General features: G+C 32.1%; 1 protein-coding gene across 3 annotated transcripts in view; it reads left to right on the top strand.

The window, feature by feature from the left end:
- Window positions 1–19315, top strand: part of LOC128888569 (putative fatty acyl-CoA reductase CG5065) — a 25246-nt gene extending 5931 nt beyond the window's left edge. The window contains exons 1-9 of one of the 3 annotated variants that reach the window (XM_054145552.1): window positions 2184–2351; window positions 10127–10372; window positions 17201–17364; window positions 17449–17584; window positions 17697–17896; window positions 17974–18226; window positions 18310–18500; window positions 18610–18867; window positions 18998–19315. In XM_054145552.1, the coding sequence (XP_054001527.1) occupies window positions 10136–10372; window positions 17201–17364; window positions 17449–17584; window positions 17697–17896; window positions 17974–18226; window positions 18310–18500; window positions 18610–18867; window positions 18998–19127 (1569 nt within the window). In that variant the 5' untranslated portion in view covers window positions 2184–2351; window positions 10127–10135 and the 3' untranslated portion in view covers window positions 19128–19315. Of the gene's footprint in view, window positions 1–2183; window positions 2352–10126; window positions 10373–17200; window positions 17365–17448; window positions 17585–17696; window positions 17897–17973; window positions 18227–18309; window positions 18501–18609; window positions 18868–18997 lie in introns of those variants that run through there. The other 2 variants (XM_054145554.1, XM_054145555.1) reach the window with 2 other exon arrangements.
- The last annotated feature ends 1113 nt before the right edge of the window (window positions 19316–20428 follow it).

Raw genomic sequence — 20428 nt, 5'->3', positions numbered from 1 at the left:
ATGACAAAGTAAACTACACACGCGGACGTTACGCACTGAAAATATCAGATTGAGCAACTCGAAGAAAGGGGTCGGATAAAATCTGACTCCTTTCTGCGCGTGTTATATAACTTAACAAAGGGTCAAGCAAGTAGGCTTTGGCAATCTTATGCTAGAATTTCTTTACACGAGGTCCACGCAGCTTTCTATAAATCGTATTTTGTGATTACTCAAGCCCCGTTTTGTCACGTACGCCACTCTCCAAAATTACTTGCAGTCGCATCGAAATTATTCGTTCCACTCAATTGTTCCTTAGCGAAATTCCTCGAGCAAAGTGGTAATTTAGAAATCATGACGTTAACGTTTCGATACGGTCTAAATTGGATCTTTCGATGATCACGAGACTACGGATATTTATGCATTTCTGGCAAATGAATATACTGGGTGTCCCAGAATTAGTGTAAGAACCGGAAATGGGGGATAGCTAAAACGATTTTGAACCATAATTTCCGTTGCAAAAATCTCTGATGATGCTTCCTTTTTCTTTAATAATTCAAAAACGAAGCACTGTTCGACATTCTTGGAAAGGAAACAGTGGTTCAGTTTAGTCTCAGCTACCCCCATTTCCGGCTCCTACGCGAATTTTGGGACACCCTGTATATAATAATGTATTTGTATGAATAATTTGTATTCTTATTCAATGACTACAAAATAAAACAAATATATAACATAGATATAAGTTAAAGTAATATCTCTAAATAAATCCGGCATCCATCTAATAACCTTATATATGTTACTTATATAATTAATTGAATTTTATATAAATGTCTTTTAACATTGAAGATATAAACAAATCCTCAATTAAATAGCTCGAATTAATGCCTGTTAAATCAATTCTTGCACTAATTCTGGGACACCCCATATGTGGGGAAATCTATGAGAAGGTGCGCAAATATAAAAATACAGGGTGTCCCAAAAATGTTGTAACATCTTGAAAGGGGTGGTTCGAGAGGTGATTTGAAACAACTTTTTCCTTAGCGAAAATGTTGTCCGAGGCTTCGTTAAAGAGATATTAAGAGAAAAACCCCGACCAATCAGAGCGCGCGTATACCGTTGGAGCGCCCGCGGTAGGAGGAGACTGCGCGCTAGGCGGCTGTGCTCATAGGCTACCAAGGCCACTCCGACGGTATACGCGCGCTCTAATTGGTCGACGTTTTCTGTTATATTTCCTTAACGAAGCCTCAGACAACATTTTCGCTAAGGAAAAAGTTGTTTCAAATCACCTCCCGAACCACCCCTTTCAAGGTGTTACAACATTTTTGGGACACCCTGTATATGAAACACTATTAGATATAACATACAGTTGGTGTAGAATGTAAATACGCAATAGAGGTATACCGAGTCTTTTTTGACAAATATTCATTGTTTATGTAGGCAGTTTAGGAACTTTTCGACTGTAATTGTTGAAGCGTCTCCAAAATTTTGTAGGTATAAGTATCGAGTCATATTAACACCTGAGAGAGAGGCCTAACAATGTAACATTTGTTAGAGTACTTATTTTTGCAACACGATACAAAATTACGAGTTCTATCCAGACTTATTTTCATTAACATTTGATCTTCAAAATTAATTTTTTAACTTCTTAGTAAAAATCCAGCTGTCATCCATATATAGACGTGGCGATCAATATGTTAATATAATGAGTAATTCTAAGGAGGGAGGGAGGCCAACGATATTTTATTTAAAAAATCTGAATAAAAATTATTTTTGAATTATTTGATATATGTATGTGTAATAAATCCCAGCAAACAAATCTGCTATCGAGTCAGATGTTTTCGAATAAAAAATTGTTGAATCTGGCTATGATTTTTACGCGTTCGAGGTAGCTGTTCCGCTTGAATGGTTAATTTTTAATAAATAGTAGTTGGATAAATTCTTAGAAATTTCCACATAGGAATCAGTAGTTAGGAGATCCCTCTGAGTACACTCTACCAGTTCGTACAGGTAACTGGTGTACTCACTGTTTACTTACACTCATGCATTCATACATATCGAACTCTCACTAATTTGCATACACTACATCGACACTAGAAGTGAGAGGGGATGCGTTTGAGCGTTAGTGGGGCAAACATGGGTCAGACGGAGAAACGAATACGGTCCTGCACCGGCGACGATGAACGTTCAGGAAAATATTGGGCTAGCGTCATGCTTTCTCAGTCTGCAACGGGCTCACCAACGGAGCAAGAACGATCATCGTCTCTAGCCGGTTACTCTTGCTAACAATCGTGCTTTCGTTCGGTTCGTTCGCCAACCGTAGCTCCTAGTGCTCGCATTTAGGATAAAACGCGAGGCGAAGAATTTTCTTCTATCTCGTAAGTGTTCACGCTACAAGTTATTCATTTTTCCTTAATTTTTAAATCATTTATTTCATCGCTCACTTGATATTCACGTATTTTATAGATTGAATTTTAATTCAGTGTTTTTTTAAGTATCATTCGTGCATTTTCATTCTATTTTCAAAGCATACTAGCTGCAAAACATCATTTTATTATGTGGTTTGCAGTATTGTATTCTGTTAATTATATTGCAGATATTTAATAATATTCAGTAAAGACAGATACACGTTTCTAGAATCAAATAGTATTAACGAAACACTAGAATAAAAAAAGTGTTATTTTATTTTAATTTAGAAAGAAGTGATAAATTAAGAGAGTTCAATAACACAATCTACAGTATATATGTTTTCTTTACTCCTGTATTATACGTATGAAAGACAATTAAAATTTCTGATTTGTTGTATCCGCAACATTGTTTAATCGTTATGTATTGTATACATACTATTTTATGCATGATAAATAACGATTAAAGCTGATGTTTACGTCTTATGTTACTACTTACTACCTTTAATACTCACAAAGAAAAGGTCTGACGTACTCCACATTTTATTGTTGCAATCTATTTTAATTTACCAGAACATCGTGCCCAATAGGAATAAATATTATTTCTGTATGACAGCTATTCGCCATGAAATGTTAATATTATAACTAGATTGTGAATTTTAATGCATTTATAGGAAATTTAGAAATAATAAAATGCAATGGGAAATGTAAAGTGCACATAGTATGCAAGAATATAAAAAAGTATTGAACTAAAATTCCTACTGCAATATTTATAGAGTAAACTAAATTCATATTTAAGGTCGATTTTTGTAGGGTACTTTTGCAAAGATTTTATTTTACATAAAATAAATGCTATAAAGTGCATAAAATATTTTGCACATTTTAATTAACCATAAAATAAGATGAATCTCCAATCATGAAATTACGACACGGTTTATGAGAATTTTTTCGCGAAATGCATGTCTAACTATTCAGAGCTAGGAACGCTGAACTTTCTAAGTGAAGCAATACTTTAACGTAATAGTAACCGGGATTTAACGATATGTAATATGTGTACAGTGATTCAACGCGTTGCGTAGCGTTAAATTGACAAACAAAATGCTCAATCTATAACGATGCATACCTACGTGACTTTAAATCACTAAAATTTTTTAAATATAAATTTCCCTATTTAGAAATCAGTTAAGACCAGTTTGTACTGTAAGCAGTTTAATTTATGCAATTTAATTAACCATGTATCTAGAATGTGTCTTGAGAACAAGCTAATATTAATTGGCAAACAAAATTAATAACACAAATCAATGGAAAATAGTATTGTAGGCGAAACGACGGAAATAAGAGTTATTCTATATTTTCCACTAAGAAACTAGAAAGATTATAAATACATTAATTTACCCTCTAAAAATTAAATTATATTTAGCTTTTAAATGAAATTGATAAATATTGATACAGAGATATAAATTGAATGTTAAATTTTAATAACTATAAACCTTTAATTGTACTCGCTCTGGCTTAATCAATTGAAAATACTATTCTATGTAAAATGATGGAAATAAGTATTACACTATATTTGCCACTAGAAAATTAGAAAGTTTATAAATTTACCCTCTCTAAATCAAATTAAATTTAGTTTCTAACTATACAGTAAATCCACTTACAAACATTAATATGGAGATATATACATTATTTGCTAGAGTTTAATAAACAAAAGCTTCTAAATATACTCGCCCTGGGCTAAGTATTAAAACAGTTATTGTAAGAAAATTGTATGCAGACTACAGCAAAGTTTTAAAGTTCGTATTGATACGCATTAAAAATAAAGTTAAATCATACTTGAAAAGTGTGGATAATGAGTACATGATTTCAAAGTCACATAACATTATGGAGGGTTACATTAAATTTATTGGTCGAGGATCTGAGAAAATAAAAGAAAAATTGAACTACTTTTCAAAAAATTGCATGCAAGCGTGTGTAATTTAATTTTTAATTTTATTTACTTTTCCTTATCATTTTTCTTAACTTCTCCATCAACAAAATTACTCGATCCCCCAAACAAGTGATCCGAAAATATAAAATGTTGCGATGTTAACAGTTTACAACAGGAGAAATAACAATGAGAAAGCATAAAAGGGAAAGTGACCTATTGCCCTCCTATCAGGAAGATCTTTTTACAATTTCTCGAGTTATGTTACTGCCATTCGAATTTCTTAAATATCTTTGTCAACGCGATATTACTCGTCGTCTACACATAACCACGCAAACAGTTGCGACACGCAAGAGATATTTGCTTCACCGTAACGCTGCTTCCTACTAACGGATTTTATCTCAATAGAAAGGCACTTGTTCATTCGAAAAAGTATCTTCAGTCTCTCAATTAATTGGTAACCCGAATACATCATATTCTAAAATGATGTAACTCGAAAAAGAAACGTTTCGTAATCCATATGAGTGAAAGTTTCCATAGTTCGTTGTTTTCCAAAATATTACGAGGCTAATTAAATAATATCAATTAATGTAATCTGGACAGGATAGTTCTAGCTGCTCCTGGTGGGCGCCACGTGTGTAAATGATTGAACTTTGTATTCAGTGTATTATACGTTCAAAATATTTACGTGAACGCGGTAATCCATACGGTGCGGAATGAAAAGAAGAAAGCATAATCTTATAAGGACAGTAGATATGGCTGGAACTGTTACTTGTGAATCATTCGTGATCCAATCAGGTTCGTTGGCAATCACGGTGATTTTTCACAGTGGTTCGTGATTTTTCGTGATCGCTTCTAATTGGTGAAGAACATAACCATTCCTTGCACGCGTTATTAGAATCTTCAGCCTAAATGTAAATGCATCGTAATGAAAAACACACTAATCTGTATATTTTACATATATTCTACATAAGTATGTAATTAACGACATCAAAACAAAAATGTGAATTACCTACACCGCATGAAATAAAGTAAAGTAAAGAATAGTAAATAAAGGAATGCTTTAATGAGGAACAGTGAAGAGTAATTAATATAAGTCAATAATTATGAATTGCAAGTCTTAGTTTAGTTGTAAGTGTTTTTAGACTTGTACAAAATGTAACACTGTTAGAAAATAATATAATTAATACATAAAACATAATACGAATACTATAAATAAAGTACAAAGAACAAAATAAGAATGGAATTAAATACATATAATAACAAATGAGTAACTATGTATTGCTGTTCAAGAATAATAGCATAGATCATTTCTCTACTTGCAATCTGTTTCTTTTTTCCGTTAAAAGTAATCCTGCTTTAGAAAATATTCTTTCGCATGGGACTGAAGTAGCCACCACACAAAATAAATGATCTACTAATTTACTTAATAAAGGAAATTGATATTACTATTATATGCGGATTTTTTTTTATGCAAACTATGTATATTGAAACATTTTATAAAAAGTAATTAAATTAAGATCAAGAATTGTGATCACGCAATTCTAGCAAGATAAAAGAACCATGGTCACGCTCGTGTATGAAATTAAATCACCATCGTGATCGTGATTTTGCGATCACTGTGATAAATAACGGTTAGTGATTTTGCACGCCACCTCTAGAGGACAGGTAGGCATTTTGCTCTAACGACAGTGGTTGTCCGTTGGATAAATGAACTATTTGGGAATTGAGAGGTGTGCATCAATAAGGAGGCAGCTCCATTTTTTCAAATGTTCGGGAAATTGAAAAAACGTTTTAAAATTCAGATTTTTTAAATTTTCTTTCTTTCTCCTGTCTCCTAATTGGACCACGAAAAAAAGGAATCATTCAAATCCATGATGGTATCGAGTGGAGCATATTCTGATGTTATTAATTTTTTCGTGAGTGGACGCATAAAGGTCATATAAAGGTCAACTTTGTTTTTTTAAATGGAATGAGGTATTTTTTAATAGATCAATCGATTCAGCTGGACAATCGTTATAAAAAAGTACTATCTATGTAATGTTCACAATAGAGTAGTTCAGGAGATATCTCAATTTAAATTATTTAAATTCTTAAGGCATCATTACTCCCGCAGTAAGACGTTAGTTTTGTTTACGCGCCCACTCACGAAAAAAACTAATAATATCAGAATATGCTACACTCGAACCATTCAAGCCTCCGCTGAAACATTTCTTGTTACGAGTAACAATAGCGAGAAAAACAAGATGTCAAAATCGGGCGAAACACCCTGTATAAGAACGGTACACTGATACAATAATGGAGTATTTGGTAATTTTCATAGTTATAGTCTTGTAGCTATTGAAGAGCTATTAGCTTTAGCTATCGAACCAAAAAGTGGGCAATTAGGAAACGATATTACGTTTGAGATTCTGTTTTAGTTGCTTTACTGTATAAGGAAGATTTTATAATCATGATCTATTTGAGAATTTTCATGGTTCTAGTCTTCTTTTTGTACATTATATTTAGCTACACGTGGCCAATTAGGGTATGATACTAACCACCAAAGTAAAAATAAATGTTTCCATTCCTGAAATGTTTGATTAATTTCAATTTCTGTAGTCATTCATTTAATTGGATGCATATAAAATATATTTAAATTAAGAGAAAACCAAAAATGCTAAACAAAAACACGAAAATTTTCGAAATAGAAAGAATAGAAAATAGAATTGAAGAAACCATCAATTTTTAGTTGGAAATCAAATACATTTAAATACAAAAGAACACAAAATTCTATTTTTACAGTTACGCAATTCTCTTCTTCTTTCCCCTAAAATTGTATGTATCATTTTCAACTACAAAACTATGATCTTCCTCAAAATGTATTTTACTTTGTATTTCCCCTTTCACCAACACCTAAAAATTTTCTAGAATAGGATACTAAAACTTGAAAAATCCAAAAAAGCAGAACTATAAAATTTTATAAAAACCACAAACCTAAGCAAATATAATCACTGCACGCTCAGTGCACATTGAATTGCAAACCACGTTACTTTCAAAGATGTTTACACAAAATAGTCATATTTTCTACAAAAATTCTTGAAACTGTCTTCTTGAAATGCAGTATATAAAATGCATACCGCGACTCATTTTTCTCTTCTTTTTGTAAAAACTGGCACGTCTCAGGGCTGAGGATAAACATGGAAAAGTCATAAATTGCCATGTCTGTTCCCATTGCATTTGCTTCAGGCGAACCTCGAACGTTCTCCACTCTAATCACTGATAATATTCGCATTCGAGCAATTCTCTGCGACTATTATCTCGACATTCTCATCAACAGCATAAACGCAAGCGCGACATCCGACTTTCATAAATTATCTCACGTATCTTTATCATTCGCTGCAAAGGCGAATTAACTCAATCTTTTTTTTTTTCATGAAAAATGTCATTTTCTATACGCTGTATAGCATTACTGAACGAATCAGAAAATTTCACAAAGGAAAATAAAAAGTATTCGAAAAAATGTTCATAGAAGAATTTAAAGAATTTATGAAGTTAGAATACATGAAGGGTTTTCCAAAGGAGGTTCTAGGATTTTGTTTCGTTTACAGTTGCGGTTCTGCTACTTCTTTTCTCTCCTCCACTACTAGAAATTTGGTACACTTGAATTTGATTTGAAAAACAAACAAATTAAATATTAGGTGTACCAAAAAGTAATGTCATTTCTTTTACATTAAATTTAGACAAATACATTCATAATACTCATCATAATTATCCTCGTTTATCAACAACCTTTTGCCATGTAGTGGCAAATATTCAATACTAAATGGTTAAAAATTAATGAATTGATGAATGATAAAGAAGTATTGAGATTCACAGAAACGACATTACTTTTCGGTCCACCTAATACCAGAGCCTCTTTTGAAAAACTCTTTGCAACACAAGGGGATAAAAATCATAGAGGTATCAAAGCAACATCATAGCTATCATATACATATAAAAATTAAAAATTGAGCTTGTCATGATTTCACACCAAATTATGACGTAACCTATATTTCTTTTTCCTTACTTGCATAGAAGACTCTCAGCTTCTCATTCATTTGCATACATAGTTATCTCTATACGTGTGTAAACTCTGACAAATACGAAAATTGTGGAAGACCACGCGAAATGTTGCAACCTAATCGCATATACAGGGTGGTCAACGCAATTGTTTCAAGTCATAACTGCGTTATTATTGTATTTACGAAAAAATTCCAAAGGAGAAAGATAAATTGTTCAAAGAGCACTACATCTGTAGGCCTTTAAATTTTTTTTCGATGCAGCAGTGCATATGCATTTAACAGTTGCATCATTTCTTTAAATAGAAATGCATATTCTTTTTTACACAGATCGATTCTTCTGTTCATTCTACGTAAAAAATGATTAGGGTACCATGGCAAAAAAATTATTACTTTTCGAGATATTTTCAAAAAATGTCTTTATTTAAAAAGATGCTCAAACGCTTCATGACTAGTAAGGTAAACACGCTTGTAAAGGTAAAACACCCTTCGACATTGTTATCATAACAGAAATTCATTTATACGAGTAAGAATTTCATTATTTAGTAGCAATTCACGTATCGTAACTCGAGTACGAAAACTAAGAATTTGTAAAAGTGTAACTGTATTTCACTAAATACAAGAAAATGTATTTTACTAACAGTGAGGAACAAAATATGTACGCCACTTTTGTGTTGTGTGATGGAGACAATTTAAACGCAGTTATCTAAACAATAAAAAAACGTTATCAGAAATGTTTACAATGTAATGGAAAAGCGTTTGAGCATCTTCTTCAATAAAAACATTTTTTGAAAATACCTCGAGAAGTAATAATTTGTTTGCCATGGTACCCTAATCATTTTTTACATAGAATGAACAGAAGAATCGATGTGTGTAAAAAAGAATATGCATTTCTATTTAAAGAAATGATGCAACTGTTAGATGCATACGCACTGCTGCATCTAAAAAAAATTTAAAGGCCTACAGATGTAGTACTCTTCGAACCATTTATCTTTCTCCTTTGGCATTTTTTCGTAAATGCAATAATAATGGTGTTATAACATAAAACAATTGCGTGGACCACTCTGTATATTCGAAAGCATTTATACAATGTATATACAGTGGGTGTAGAATGTATTCGTACACCGATCAATTTCCCAAAAAAACTTTTGTGTGAAATTGTGGTTTCTTGAATTCTCTTTTTATAATCAATGATATTCTACATATTCTTAGAAATCTATAGAATTATAGATATAGATATAGATATAGTATATCCAAACAACAATTACTAGTTTATATAATTTGCGAAATTAACAAGAATATACGAAAAATTGGTAGAAATGTAGAAGCAATAAGTATTTGTACGATTCTTACGATGAACCATTTACGGTAGAGTTTGTAACATAAACACATCAGTTTATTGCTCTGTACGAATGAGAAAACATTCAATTTCCAGTAAAGTTTTAAACTTTTAAAAAAAGGTTATAATAGAGGAATCGAAGAAGATCCCACTTCGAATAATTATTGTGCGAATAGTTATTGTTTCAATATTTCTATCGATTAATTGTTTTTTTGTTTTTTCTTGTTAATTTCGCAAATTATATAAATAACTGTTTTTTTTTTGTACTCTATCCATTCTAGAGATTTCCAAGAATATATAAAATATCATTGTTTATAAAAAAGAAGTTAATAAATTACAATTTCACATAGTTTTTTTAGAAATTGATCGGTGTACGAATACTTTCTAAACCCACTGTAGCTTCGAAGACGACGCAATTCGTACAATTATTGCTTCTGTTGTTCAGGAAGTGACCATGACGAAAACAAAAGTGGAAATGAGGGTGGAGGAGGAGGAGGAGATACTCGACAGAATAGCCCTGTCGTTCAAAGGACAACATATTTTAATCACTGGTGGAACTGGTTTCATGGGAAAAGTGATGGTAGAGAAGTTTCTTCGATGCCTGCCAGATATTGAACAGATCTACATGCTCGTCAGACCGAAGAAGGGGAAAGACCCTAAACATCGTCTGGAGGAAATGTTCAACACGCCAGTAAGTGTTTTAAAAAAATGCTAATCTAGTGAAAAGTGACATATAGTTAATTATTCAACTGTACTTCCTCTAGAATAATTAATTAATGAAGCTCTAGAACTAGACAAATTTATAAATACAATTAAATTTGTCCATCTCAAATTTTATAAACAATAATATAATATTCTTCCCAATAAGAAATATTGAGAATAAATATACGTAGTTGCAAATATATAGTTGAATTCATAAATATAAATACATTCTTGTATTTCAAAATTTTAGGGGACTTGTAATTATTTTAAAATGGTGAAAATTAATAAAACACAGAATAAAGGTTGGGCTAGATATTCTTATATTGTCCATATAAACAATAATATAATATCTTGTCAATAACAAGATATTGAGACTAAAAATATACAGGGTGTCTACGCTAAAGTGTGACAGACACATATTTCAGTAACTATTGATGATACAAAAAAATTGTTTACATGTAAATTGCAGGATACAATGGGCTCTATATCGTGGCGTAAACAAAATTTTTTTGTATTATTAATTTAAAACATATGATGGTGGAGTTTAATGTTTCTTATTGTTCTGTAAATTTGTGAATTTAAATTTAACAAACTTAACAAGATTGAACAAAATTTGTAAATTTCGAAGCGTTGAAAACTGTCTTGAAAACTACTAAAAATTGGGTAAATACATTAAGGGCAAAGAATTCGCCTTGAAAAGCATTATCGCATAATACCCCCAAAAATATATATTTCCGCTTAAAAATCGAAACTTCACCATCATATCTTTTAAATTAATAATATAGGAAGAGTTTCGTTTACGCCACAAGATAAAGTCCATTGTATCCTACAATTTACATGTAAACCATTTTTTCGTATCATCAATAGTTATTGAAGTATGCGTCTGTCACACTTTAGCATGGACACCCTGTATAGTTTCAACGTTATTTCCTCTTTCTTTAAATCAATTAATTTTTTAAACGCTAATTTCTTCTTTTTAAACGCTAATAAGTGGGATAAATAACAAAAAAGGTCATCTCAACTTTGATGTTTCCATTTCTTAATCCCAAAGATTAAAGAAATTCATTTTCTAAAAGAGAGAAACTTCAGAGTAGAACTAGAAAGATTCGGTAGAACCAACATTACATAATTACGAAGAAAACGCTGCCAAGCTACTCGCGTAGACGTAAACAGGTTTGTTATGCGAGCCTTTGGCTGTTTTTAGGAATTATTCTTGACCTAATTCCTAGGAGGAAGTATTCGGGAGAAGGATGAACGAGCAATGGGAATACTGACTGAAAACGTCTGACCATTAATTGTTGCAAAAACTGTGGCAATCTACTTTCCTAAACACGTTGCGAGACACTTATTTTTAGCGGAATACACGTTGAACAAGAGTTATGTCGACACATGCAACATTTTCAACCCATAATCCTTCGAACGAACATGTTTAGAGAAAGTGTAATTGTGTAAACATTGTACACATAAAATAACAGTCTTATATAACTTTTGGAATAGATTTTGCTGTTATAATAAAGTTATTTGTGTTTTTGAAAACGTAACAGACAGCTAAAAATATTAGAGCTCAATCTAAGTTCAAATACAATACTTTTACAATTTTTATAGAAGATTTACATTCGATCTAACTAAGTTTAAATATAATTATTCTATTTAATATAAACTTCTGTAAAGGTAAAACCTTTAATACATTATAATATATATAATATATGGGTGATACGGTTCTAACTGCTACTTTTTTCATTAAAAACTTTACAATTTTATAATAAATTTTTTGTTTAATACATATTATTACTCCATTTTATTGTAAAAATGAAAGTCCGAAAGGATTTTGCTACAACTTTAAAATATCGAATAAGAATCAAATTTCATATTTTTCTTAGCCCACGGTACTGACTCATTTATCCACGGTACTGACATAAAATAAATTTTGTAGATATTCTTTAGAAAAATTATTAAATTTATTTACGAATTGTATTATAACATTTTAAAACTCTTTTATTCTAATTATTGAACACTTCAATAATAAGTAGTAACTCATTTTTAACAAATAATAATACGTTATAATTTATATTAAATATTAATCAACTGAGATCTAACACATACTATTTTACGAAAATTAAATTAACTTAAATATAGTTTTTGGTTTTCATCACAGCATTTTTTAAATTCTTGAGTTTGTACGTAGCGATATAGTCTAACTTTTAGCTGAATAATCACTAGCAACATCTTTTTGATGACTTTTTAGAGTTTGAGACAACTTCGGCGATTTTTTAACTTTTTGCGATGAATCCTTAATATTAATATTGGATCGTATTAATACAAAAATTTTATGAATACAATGTTAATGTATAACCAGTGAGAGTAAATAGTACAGGCCATTAATAATCACTGTTAGAATAGAATCACCCATATATAATATTGTATGATGAATGGCCTGTACTATTTATATATATTTATATAAATTTCTTTATTGATCGATTGCGTTTCGGATTATAATTACTGCATGAATTTATAAAAATTTCTCTCAGTCAAGGGTGGGCAACATTTTATTGGAATAAATAATGCATAAAGCACAAAAATGTAGTACCTTCTTCCACGAACAATTCTTCACACCAATATGAATGAAAAAGTCCTTTTCTATTTCGCAATCTGAGACTTTGTTAACGAGGTACAAGCAGTTAAAGTGTATACGCTGTGTATCTGTGCGCAGTCGCGTGATCAGCTGACTAGGATCATAAATGGGGCCCCATCAGTAAACTTTAATTGCTCGTATCTAGGTGACGAAACCTTAGATTGCAAAGTAGTAAAGGACTTTTCAATTTTTTTTTCCACACCACGCACACATTTGTTCCAATTGATCCACAACTTTGTTATAAATAGTTGCTTATTTTTCTTTCATTATTTGATATCTGTATCTAGATATAAGAATCTTACATCTAGATGGTAAAAGCCTTGTACCATTTTAGTAAAAATTTTCTTTATTTTATGGAAAAATTGCTCGTTAGAAAAGGTCGCACACTTCTGTTAAAAAAAAATTTTTTTATTTTTCATTCATGATTTAAAATTTGTACTTACAATTAGATAAGATTTTTACTTGTATATATATCTATATGATGAAGCCCTAGATTTCAAAATAAATGGTAAAAGCCTATTAGTATTTGACTAAGAGGCCCTTTCTATTATTTTTATAAAAAAAATTGTTCCTAAAAAAGGATCCCATACTTTTGTTATAAAAAGTTGCTTATTCGTCATTTAATTCAATGCTACAATAAAATGAGTTTTCATGACAGATACGACTATCAATTATTAATCCATGTCAAAATCTTGGTCAGTACTCAAATAACATTTCCCAAGCATCCTGATCACTCTAAATTCCACCCAGAGGCAAATCTCTCCAGTATACCCTTAAGTTTCTTCACGCGTGAACAATAATGACATTCGTAAATTCCACGTTATGTACTTACGTTATGAGACGAAAAAATGAGAAACCGAGTCAAGGACTCGTGTCTAATGATGATGGTAAACGATATTATTATCTTTACTATCGAGTCTCGCGCATGGTGAAAGTTCTTATTCCACGTGTGGCGTTATGTCAGACATCTCTAAATGCTGCTAACCAAATACCGTAACGATGGATATCTAACACAAACGACGTCGTTTTCTAACGTAAATGCAACCCAAAGAAATCGAAAATGTTATTTTTCCAATGATTCGATGCAAATTCGTTGCGTAATGAATTGATATTTAGAAGGGAAATCAGATAGCTGACTATTCATTCAACGATTGTTAAATTCTTTTAAATTTACTGTAACAACGACAGAGGATGATGCACAAAATCTTGAAGTACTAATTAGTTTGAATAGGATGTTTTAGATGCGTTCAATTTTAAGTTGGTTTTTTATGATGTGGTAGCTTGATAGCTAATTAAACACCTTTATTCTAGTTTAACGTCGCAAGAAAGTTTCCTACTTCAAAAATAAAATTAACATTTTTAATCAATTATTTCATTGAACCAGGCCTTGGCTGTGGACCTGAAAGACTTGACAAAAATATCTTCAATTGCACTCCACAATTCTTAAAGCCTTCTATGAAAGAAAAAAGAAGGCCTCTAAAGGAAGAAATTTTTCAATTTTATCGATTCTTCAGTTTCACAGTCAGGAAAATGGAAACGGAAAATTTCTTATGTGTGTGTTTTTTTAAGGTATTAAATAAGAATTTTTTCTAAATAAAATGTAAATATATTCCAAAGTATATCTTAAAGAACTATAAAAGAATTTTTGTTTTAAAAAAAGGTTAATTCATTTCGTGATAACAGACGATGGCGTGGATGGCCACTTGGTTTGCAGTGAGCAAGATTTTTTCAAACTGGTGCACCTGAAAACAAAACTAAAGGTAGATTTAGAAAATATACTAGACTAACGAGTCCCTGATCGAAGGATTTTTTATTTTCTTGTATACTTTTTTCTTTTATCCTGTATTGAATCGCTTAATTTGAGTGAAAAAATTGAAAATCAACTTCAAATGTACGCTATCTTGTTTGAAATTAATTTTTTCCAAAATCCTTCGATCGGGGACCCGCTAGGCTAATATATTTTCGAAATCTACCTTTGTTTTTGTTCTCAGGTAAACCAGTGTAGAGAAATCTTGCTCACCGCAAACCTACGGTTTTAAATCATCTTCTACGTCATCGACTGTTATGACGATATAAATTAAATGTTTCTTGAAGCAAAAAATGTTTTTTAGTTCTTTAAAATAGGCAATATAATTTGCAAATATAAATTCTTTATAATATACTTAATTGTTACTTATGCAAATTATTATTTAATAACTACAAATAAAATCACAAAGAAATGTCGTTTTTCCTCTTGCTGTCTGCGACTAACCCTTTAACACAATTTAAAAATGGGAATATAGCGTATCAAAAGCGAATTTTAACAAAACACCACTTGATTGTTATTTGATTAAATATGAATCATATGAGCCTACATCGACTTAGATTGACCACATCGGTTTTATGGAAAAAGATATACAAATTTTGTAATTTTAACACAGCTTCTTAATGGTACTACAGATTTTCACCGCAAATTTTTCCAATTTAAATGAAATTGAAATTTAGGAAGTTGCCGCATCGTTACTAAGATATAATTCATTAAAATTTGAAACTGAATGTAGAGGGAAACTAAAGTCTGTTATTTTCATATGAAATTTTATAAAATTGTCATTTTAATAAGTGTTCGTATATTTTTGATACGGTATAAAAATCGAGTATAAGCTATAGTAACGTTGATTCTTTCAACATTAAAATGCAAGTGGGTGTTCAGAGGTCTTTTGACGCGTTGAATATCGTAGTATAATTGGTTTTTATGAAAAACTATTTTAAGATAGTCAAATCTTAAAAATCCAAGTGTTCGTATAATTTTGATACGCAGTGTACGTCGCCAATATTGAAACACGAACGCAAAGTGTAAATGTCTCTGCTAAAGGATGAATTGCAACATATGGAAACAGGTCAATCGGCATGTGACATCTTATGAATCATTTAATGAGGAAAACAGATTCTCGCAACTTCTGCAACTTCCGTGAATTCAAGTGACGGCCAGTTCATGGAATTGTCGGATGATCGATTCTTATATACAATAATTTAAACTTCCTTAACACTTTCGTTGCGGATGACGCAAATGTGCGTCCAACTGAGGTGTTTTAAAATAAAACTATGGTTGGTTTTATTATTTTTCAGTTTTCATTTTTTTTGTTCGGCAATCATATTATATATAAAATAAGTTACACAAACATATGGTTTTCAAAATAATCATTTTAGAACGTTTGTAAGAAATTTTTCATTAAAAAAAAAATCATAATTGCAGCTCCTAGCGAACGGCTACTTATTTTCGTCCGCAGCGAGACTGTTAAACTTCTACCTTTAACTCGGGAACAAAACAATTAAACACCTTTATCATTTGCAAAATAATTTCAGTTCGAAATGGCCCTAAATATAATTTTACCTTGTAAAAACAGAAATAATGTTGAGAAACACTGCTTTACATAAACACATTAACTACAGTCTCATTGAAACAAACAGTCAAACAAGATTAAAGCAAACAAACAGTAAAAACATTTCAATGCAGCTCACATTTCGCTACGTCTATAAGAAAAACAAATTGAAAGACTCGTAGAAGAACGTAAACATGCTTAATAAAATACACTTAACAAGCGCCAAAGTATAAACAAATCGAATCGAGAAGTATACACGATTTAAAAGTCTAGCGTCTGATTTGTTTTCTTTTAACGTTGATTCATTATCGTTTATAACATCTTCTATTAGAAACTCGGGAAATGCAAAGAAACAAGTTTGATCGTTGGTTGAATGCAACATGCGAACAAACCATGACACGTAGCAAAATGGCTGTAACCTATGTTTTGTATCGTTTTTATATTTTCAACAAATAACTTCAATACGAAGATACATATTGTCACATTGCACGTAGATGACCCTAAAAAAATTTCTAAATATTGTAATAAGGAGAAACCATAGAGATATTATAGATAGAGTAGAGAAGCAAGACCTCTGGCTCTACTACAGCTACAAATTTTATTTTTATACCATTTTTGTGCTAATGATAAATGGTTATTGTTTATACTTTTAATAACTACATGTATATTTTACATTCGCGTAAATAAACGCACAGAGATAGATAGGATAGTACTCTATCTATAATACCTCTACAAATAAAATTCCTTGATATTCGGTATTTTTATCCACAGAATAAGATTTTGTCCATCTTCGATGAAAACGTAATGTGGCAATTGTTTATTTCAGCTTTTTGAGAAAGTTAAGAAACAGAGAGGATTGGCAACGCTTCAGAAGGCGGTGACAGTCATAAACGGAGATGTATCGTTGCCAGGTCTTGGTCTTTCGCCGGAAGACAGAAAGATGCTTTGTGAGAAAATCACCATCGTATATCACGCTGCTGCCACTGTTCGGTAACATACGAGATATACATGAAAAATTTGTATGCAAGATGAATTAGAAAATCATCGTTGAATTTAATTGTTAAATGTTCCCAGATTCGATGAACTGTTGAAGCGAGCAGTTTTGTTGAACACACGTGGTACAAAACTAATGTTGGACCTGGCTAAAGAGATGAAGCAATTGAAACTGTTTTCCTACATCAGCACTGCATACTGCCACCTTGAAGAAAAAGTACACTCATTTCTGTCATGGTTACAAAATTGAACGAACTAAAGAAGATAGCAAACTTTGATTTTCATCTTTTAAATCCAGTTACCTAATATAAACCTATGATTCCTTTCAGGTCTTGAGAGAAGTAGCATATCCTCCACCAGCTGATCCTCACAAAATCATCAAATGTGTGGAATGGATGGATGATAATGTTGTTGAAGCTATGACAGATAAGATTTTAGGGGATTATCCTAATACATACGCCTTCACCAAAGCTTTAGCTGAAGGTCTTGTCGAAGAAGCGATGCCACACATTCCAGTACTCCTACTGAGGTACAAACGATTGATTACCTTTTATGGAAATTGAGCAGGAATTGCTATACGTAAAGAAATGGTATTTTAAATCTTAGACCGAGCGTAGTTATACCTATCTGGAAAGAACCTGTTCCTGGGTGGACTGACAACATCAATGGACCAACAGGACTTTTAATCGGTGCTGGAAAAGGTGTCATTCGAACAATGTATTGTGATGAAAATGGTTACGCTGACTATGTACCTGTCGATATCGCTATTAATGCTATTCTGGCCACTACTTGGAACTTTATTTACCTGAAGAATCAAGAGAAGAGAGTTTACAATCTTACGAGTAGCAATGAATTCAAGGTATACTATTAGCCATACAATACTAAGCGATACAAATATTTGGAAATAGAATAATCGTAACTTGTAATAATAATAAATTGTAGGTTTCGTGGGCAGAAATTATCGCACGTGGTCGAAAAATAACAGAGAAGGTACCCCTAAATGGTATTGTTTGGTATCCAGGTGGTAGTATGAAGAAGTCACGACTCATGCACAATATATGCGTTATACTTTTCCACATGATACCAGCCTACTTCATAGACGCGCTTATTTTCCTTGCAGGCTACAAACCGATGTTAGTATATTTACCATTCCTCAATTCTTGTAACACGTAATACTTTTGCTGACAAACATGAAGTTCTAAAATTAAAGTAATTTAACGATACAAATTTTAATATACGCAGCATGTGTCGCGTACAACGCCGGATACGAAAAGGTTTTGAGGTCTTCGAGTATTACGCTAACAACCAATGGGACTTTGAAAACTCGAATGTATACAAAATAAGAGATCAATTTAATTCATTGGAGTACGAAAAGTATCAATTACATGGGGAAGATATGGATATAGACGCATACTTTGAGACGTGTATACGAGCTGCAAGAATATTTATTCTAAACGAAGGTCCAGAAACATTGCCAGCTGCTCGAAGACATTTAAGAGTGTAAGGATCTTCCAAATTTATTGTTGAAAAGTTTCAATGAATAATCCTACTGAAATTAATAGACAATTGAGTAAATCTGCGAGTTTCTAACGTATAAAGTTTTTTCACGAATTTTTTTTTTTAATTACAGTATGTACTGGGTTGATGTATTTACGAAAATATTTCTCTTCGTATTATTGATCTACATATTGGCATCTTGGAGTGAAGGTTTCAGATCACTGTTGATAAGGTGTTGGTCGTTCGCTACTCGAGCGCTGTAGCGCGAACTACTCATTACTTAGTATTAGTTTGTAACACCTTTAGCACCTTTATATTGTAATAGGACCAAATAAAATACGAATTCTCTTTTTAGCATCTGCTAACGTGTTTGTATTAATTGAGTGTTATCGATGAATTGTGTTGTATCATATGAAAATGATGTTTTGAGTAATAAATATTTTTAATTATAGTCTAATTTCTTTAAGTGATCTCTAAACCAAGCTGATCCATGCAACCAAAAGATGCTACGACAGCGCAAAGAGCCTCGGTTTGCTTTCCCCTACATCTTTCTTTTTCAGCTATCGCAAGTGAAATTGAAAGGAGTTGCGCGAAGGATTCTACTCTTGTATAGGTCTTCTCAGGCATCCTCAGCATGTACAACAAAACATTTGACGTGCAGATGGTCGGGTCGATTTATAAAGCAAGCAACAGCAAAGTTATTTTTTAGAAAGCCGCTTTTAATATGTACGTACAATTTAGGCATATTCTATTCCATAAAATCTTTCGTTCTTGGGTTCAATAGCAAATGCTGGTATCATAAACCCCGAATTCCGAACACTTTCATTATTTAGCGTTTTAAAATAATTCTTATTCATCGACACCTTGACCTTGCCAGGCCACGCCAACCATTTGACTTTCAGGCCGCGGACATCCAGGCTTTCTATACAGTCTCAGTTTGTGGCTGTTACACTATTTAACTCCTTCATTATACTGTGTGTCTCGTTCTCGATGATAGTATATTGTAATCATGCTTGTCATGCCTAACTTCGCAACGTTCAACGCATAGTGGTTCCCTTCTCCAAAAAAAAAACCGGCGCTCTGCCAACTTCACACTCTCATTGGCCTCTCCAACTTCATATTGTTTCGTTGTACCAAAGCGTCTAGACGTTCTTTTTTCGCTTAATTATATTCTTGTAGTTTATATTCAATTGTACATTATTCATCGAGGGAGATGGCAGGACACAAGAAGGAAAAACGATCACAGTCTCGATCGCACGAAGGGCATCAATCGAAACATGAAACAGATGAAAAATTCGATCAGTTACAAAAACAAATCGATAACCTAACAAAGGTTGTCGAGAACATAGCAAATTCTCAGACCAAGATGGCTCCAACAACACCTCTTGTAGAAGAAAATGCTTCTTGTAATGAATCAAGTAAATAAATAAATTTAAAAAAGAAGAAGAAGAAACCTCAACATTCCATACGAAAATTGAGGGACAAGGCCCACACGTCCGCGTCAGCCTATACGGCGATGAAAGTGGGCGCAAAAATGCGGCAGCCCGTACGGCACTTTCTTTAG

The sequence above is a fragment of the Hylaeus anthracinus genome, unplaced genomic scaffold (assembly GCF_026225885.1).
Source record: "Hylaeus anthracinus isolate JK02 unplaced genomic scaffold, UHH_iyHylAnth1.0_haploid 11994, whole genome shotgun sequence".
NCBI lineage: Eukaryota > Metazoa > Arthropoda > Insecta > Hymenoptera > Colletidae > Hylaeus > Hylaeus anthracinus.
This window is presented reverse-complemented; position numbering and strand designations above follow the sequence as displayed.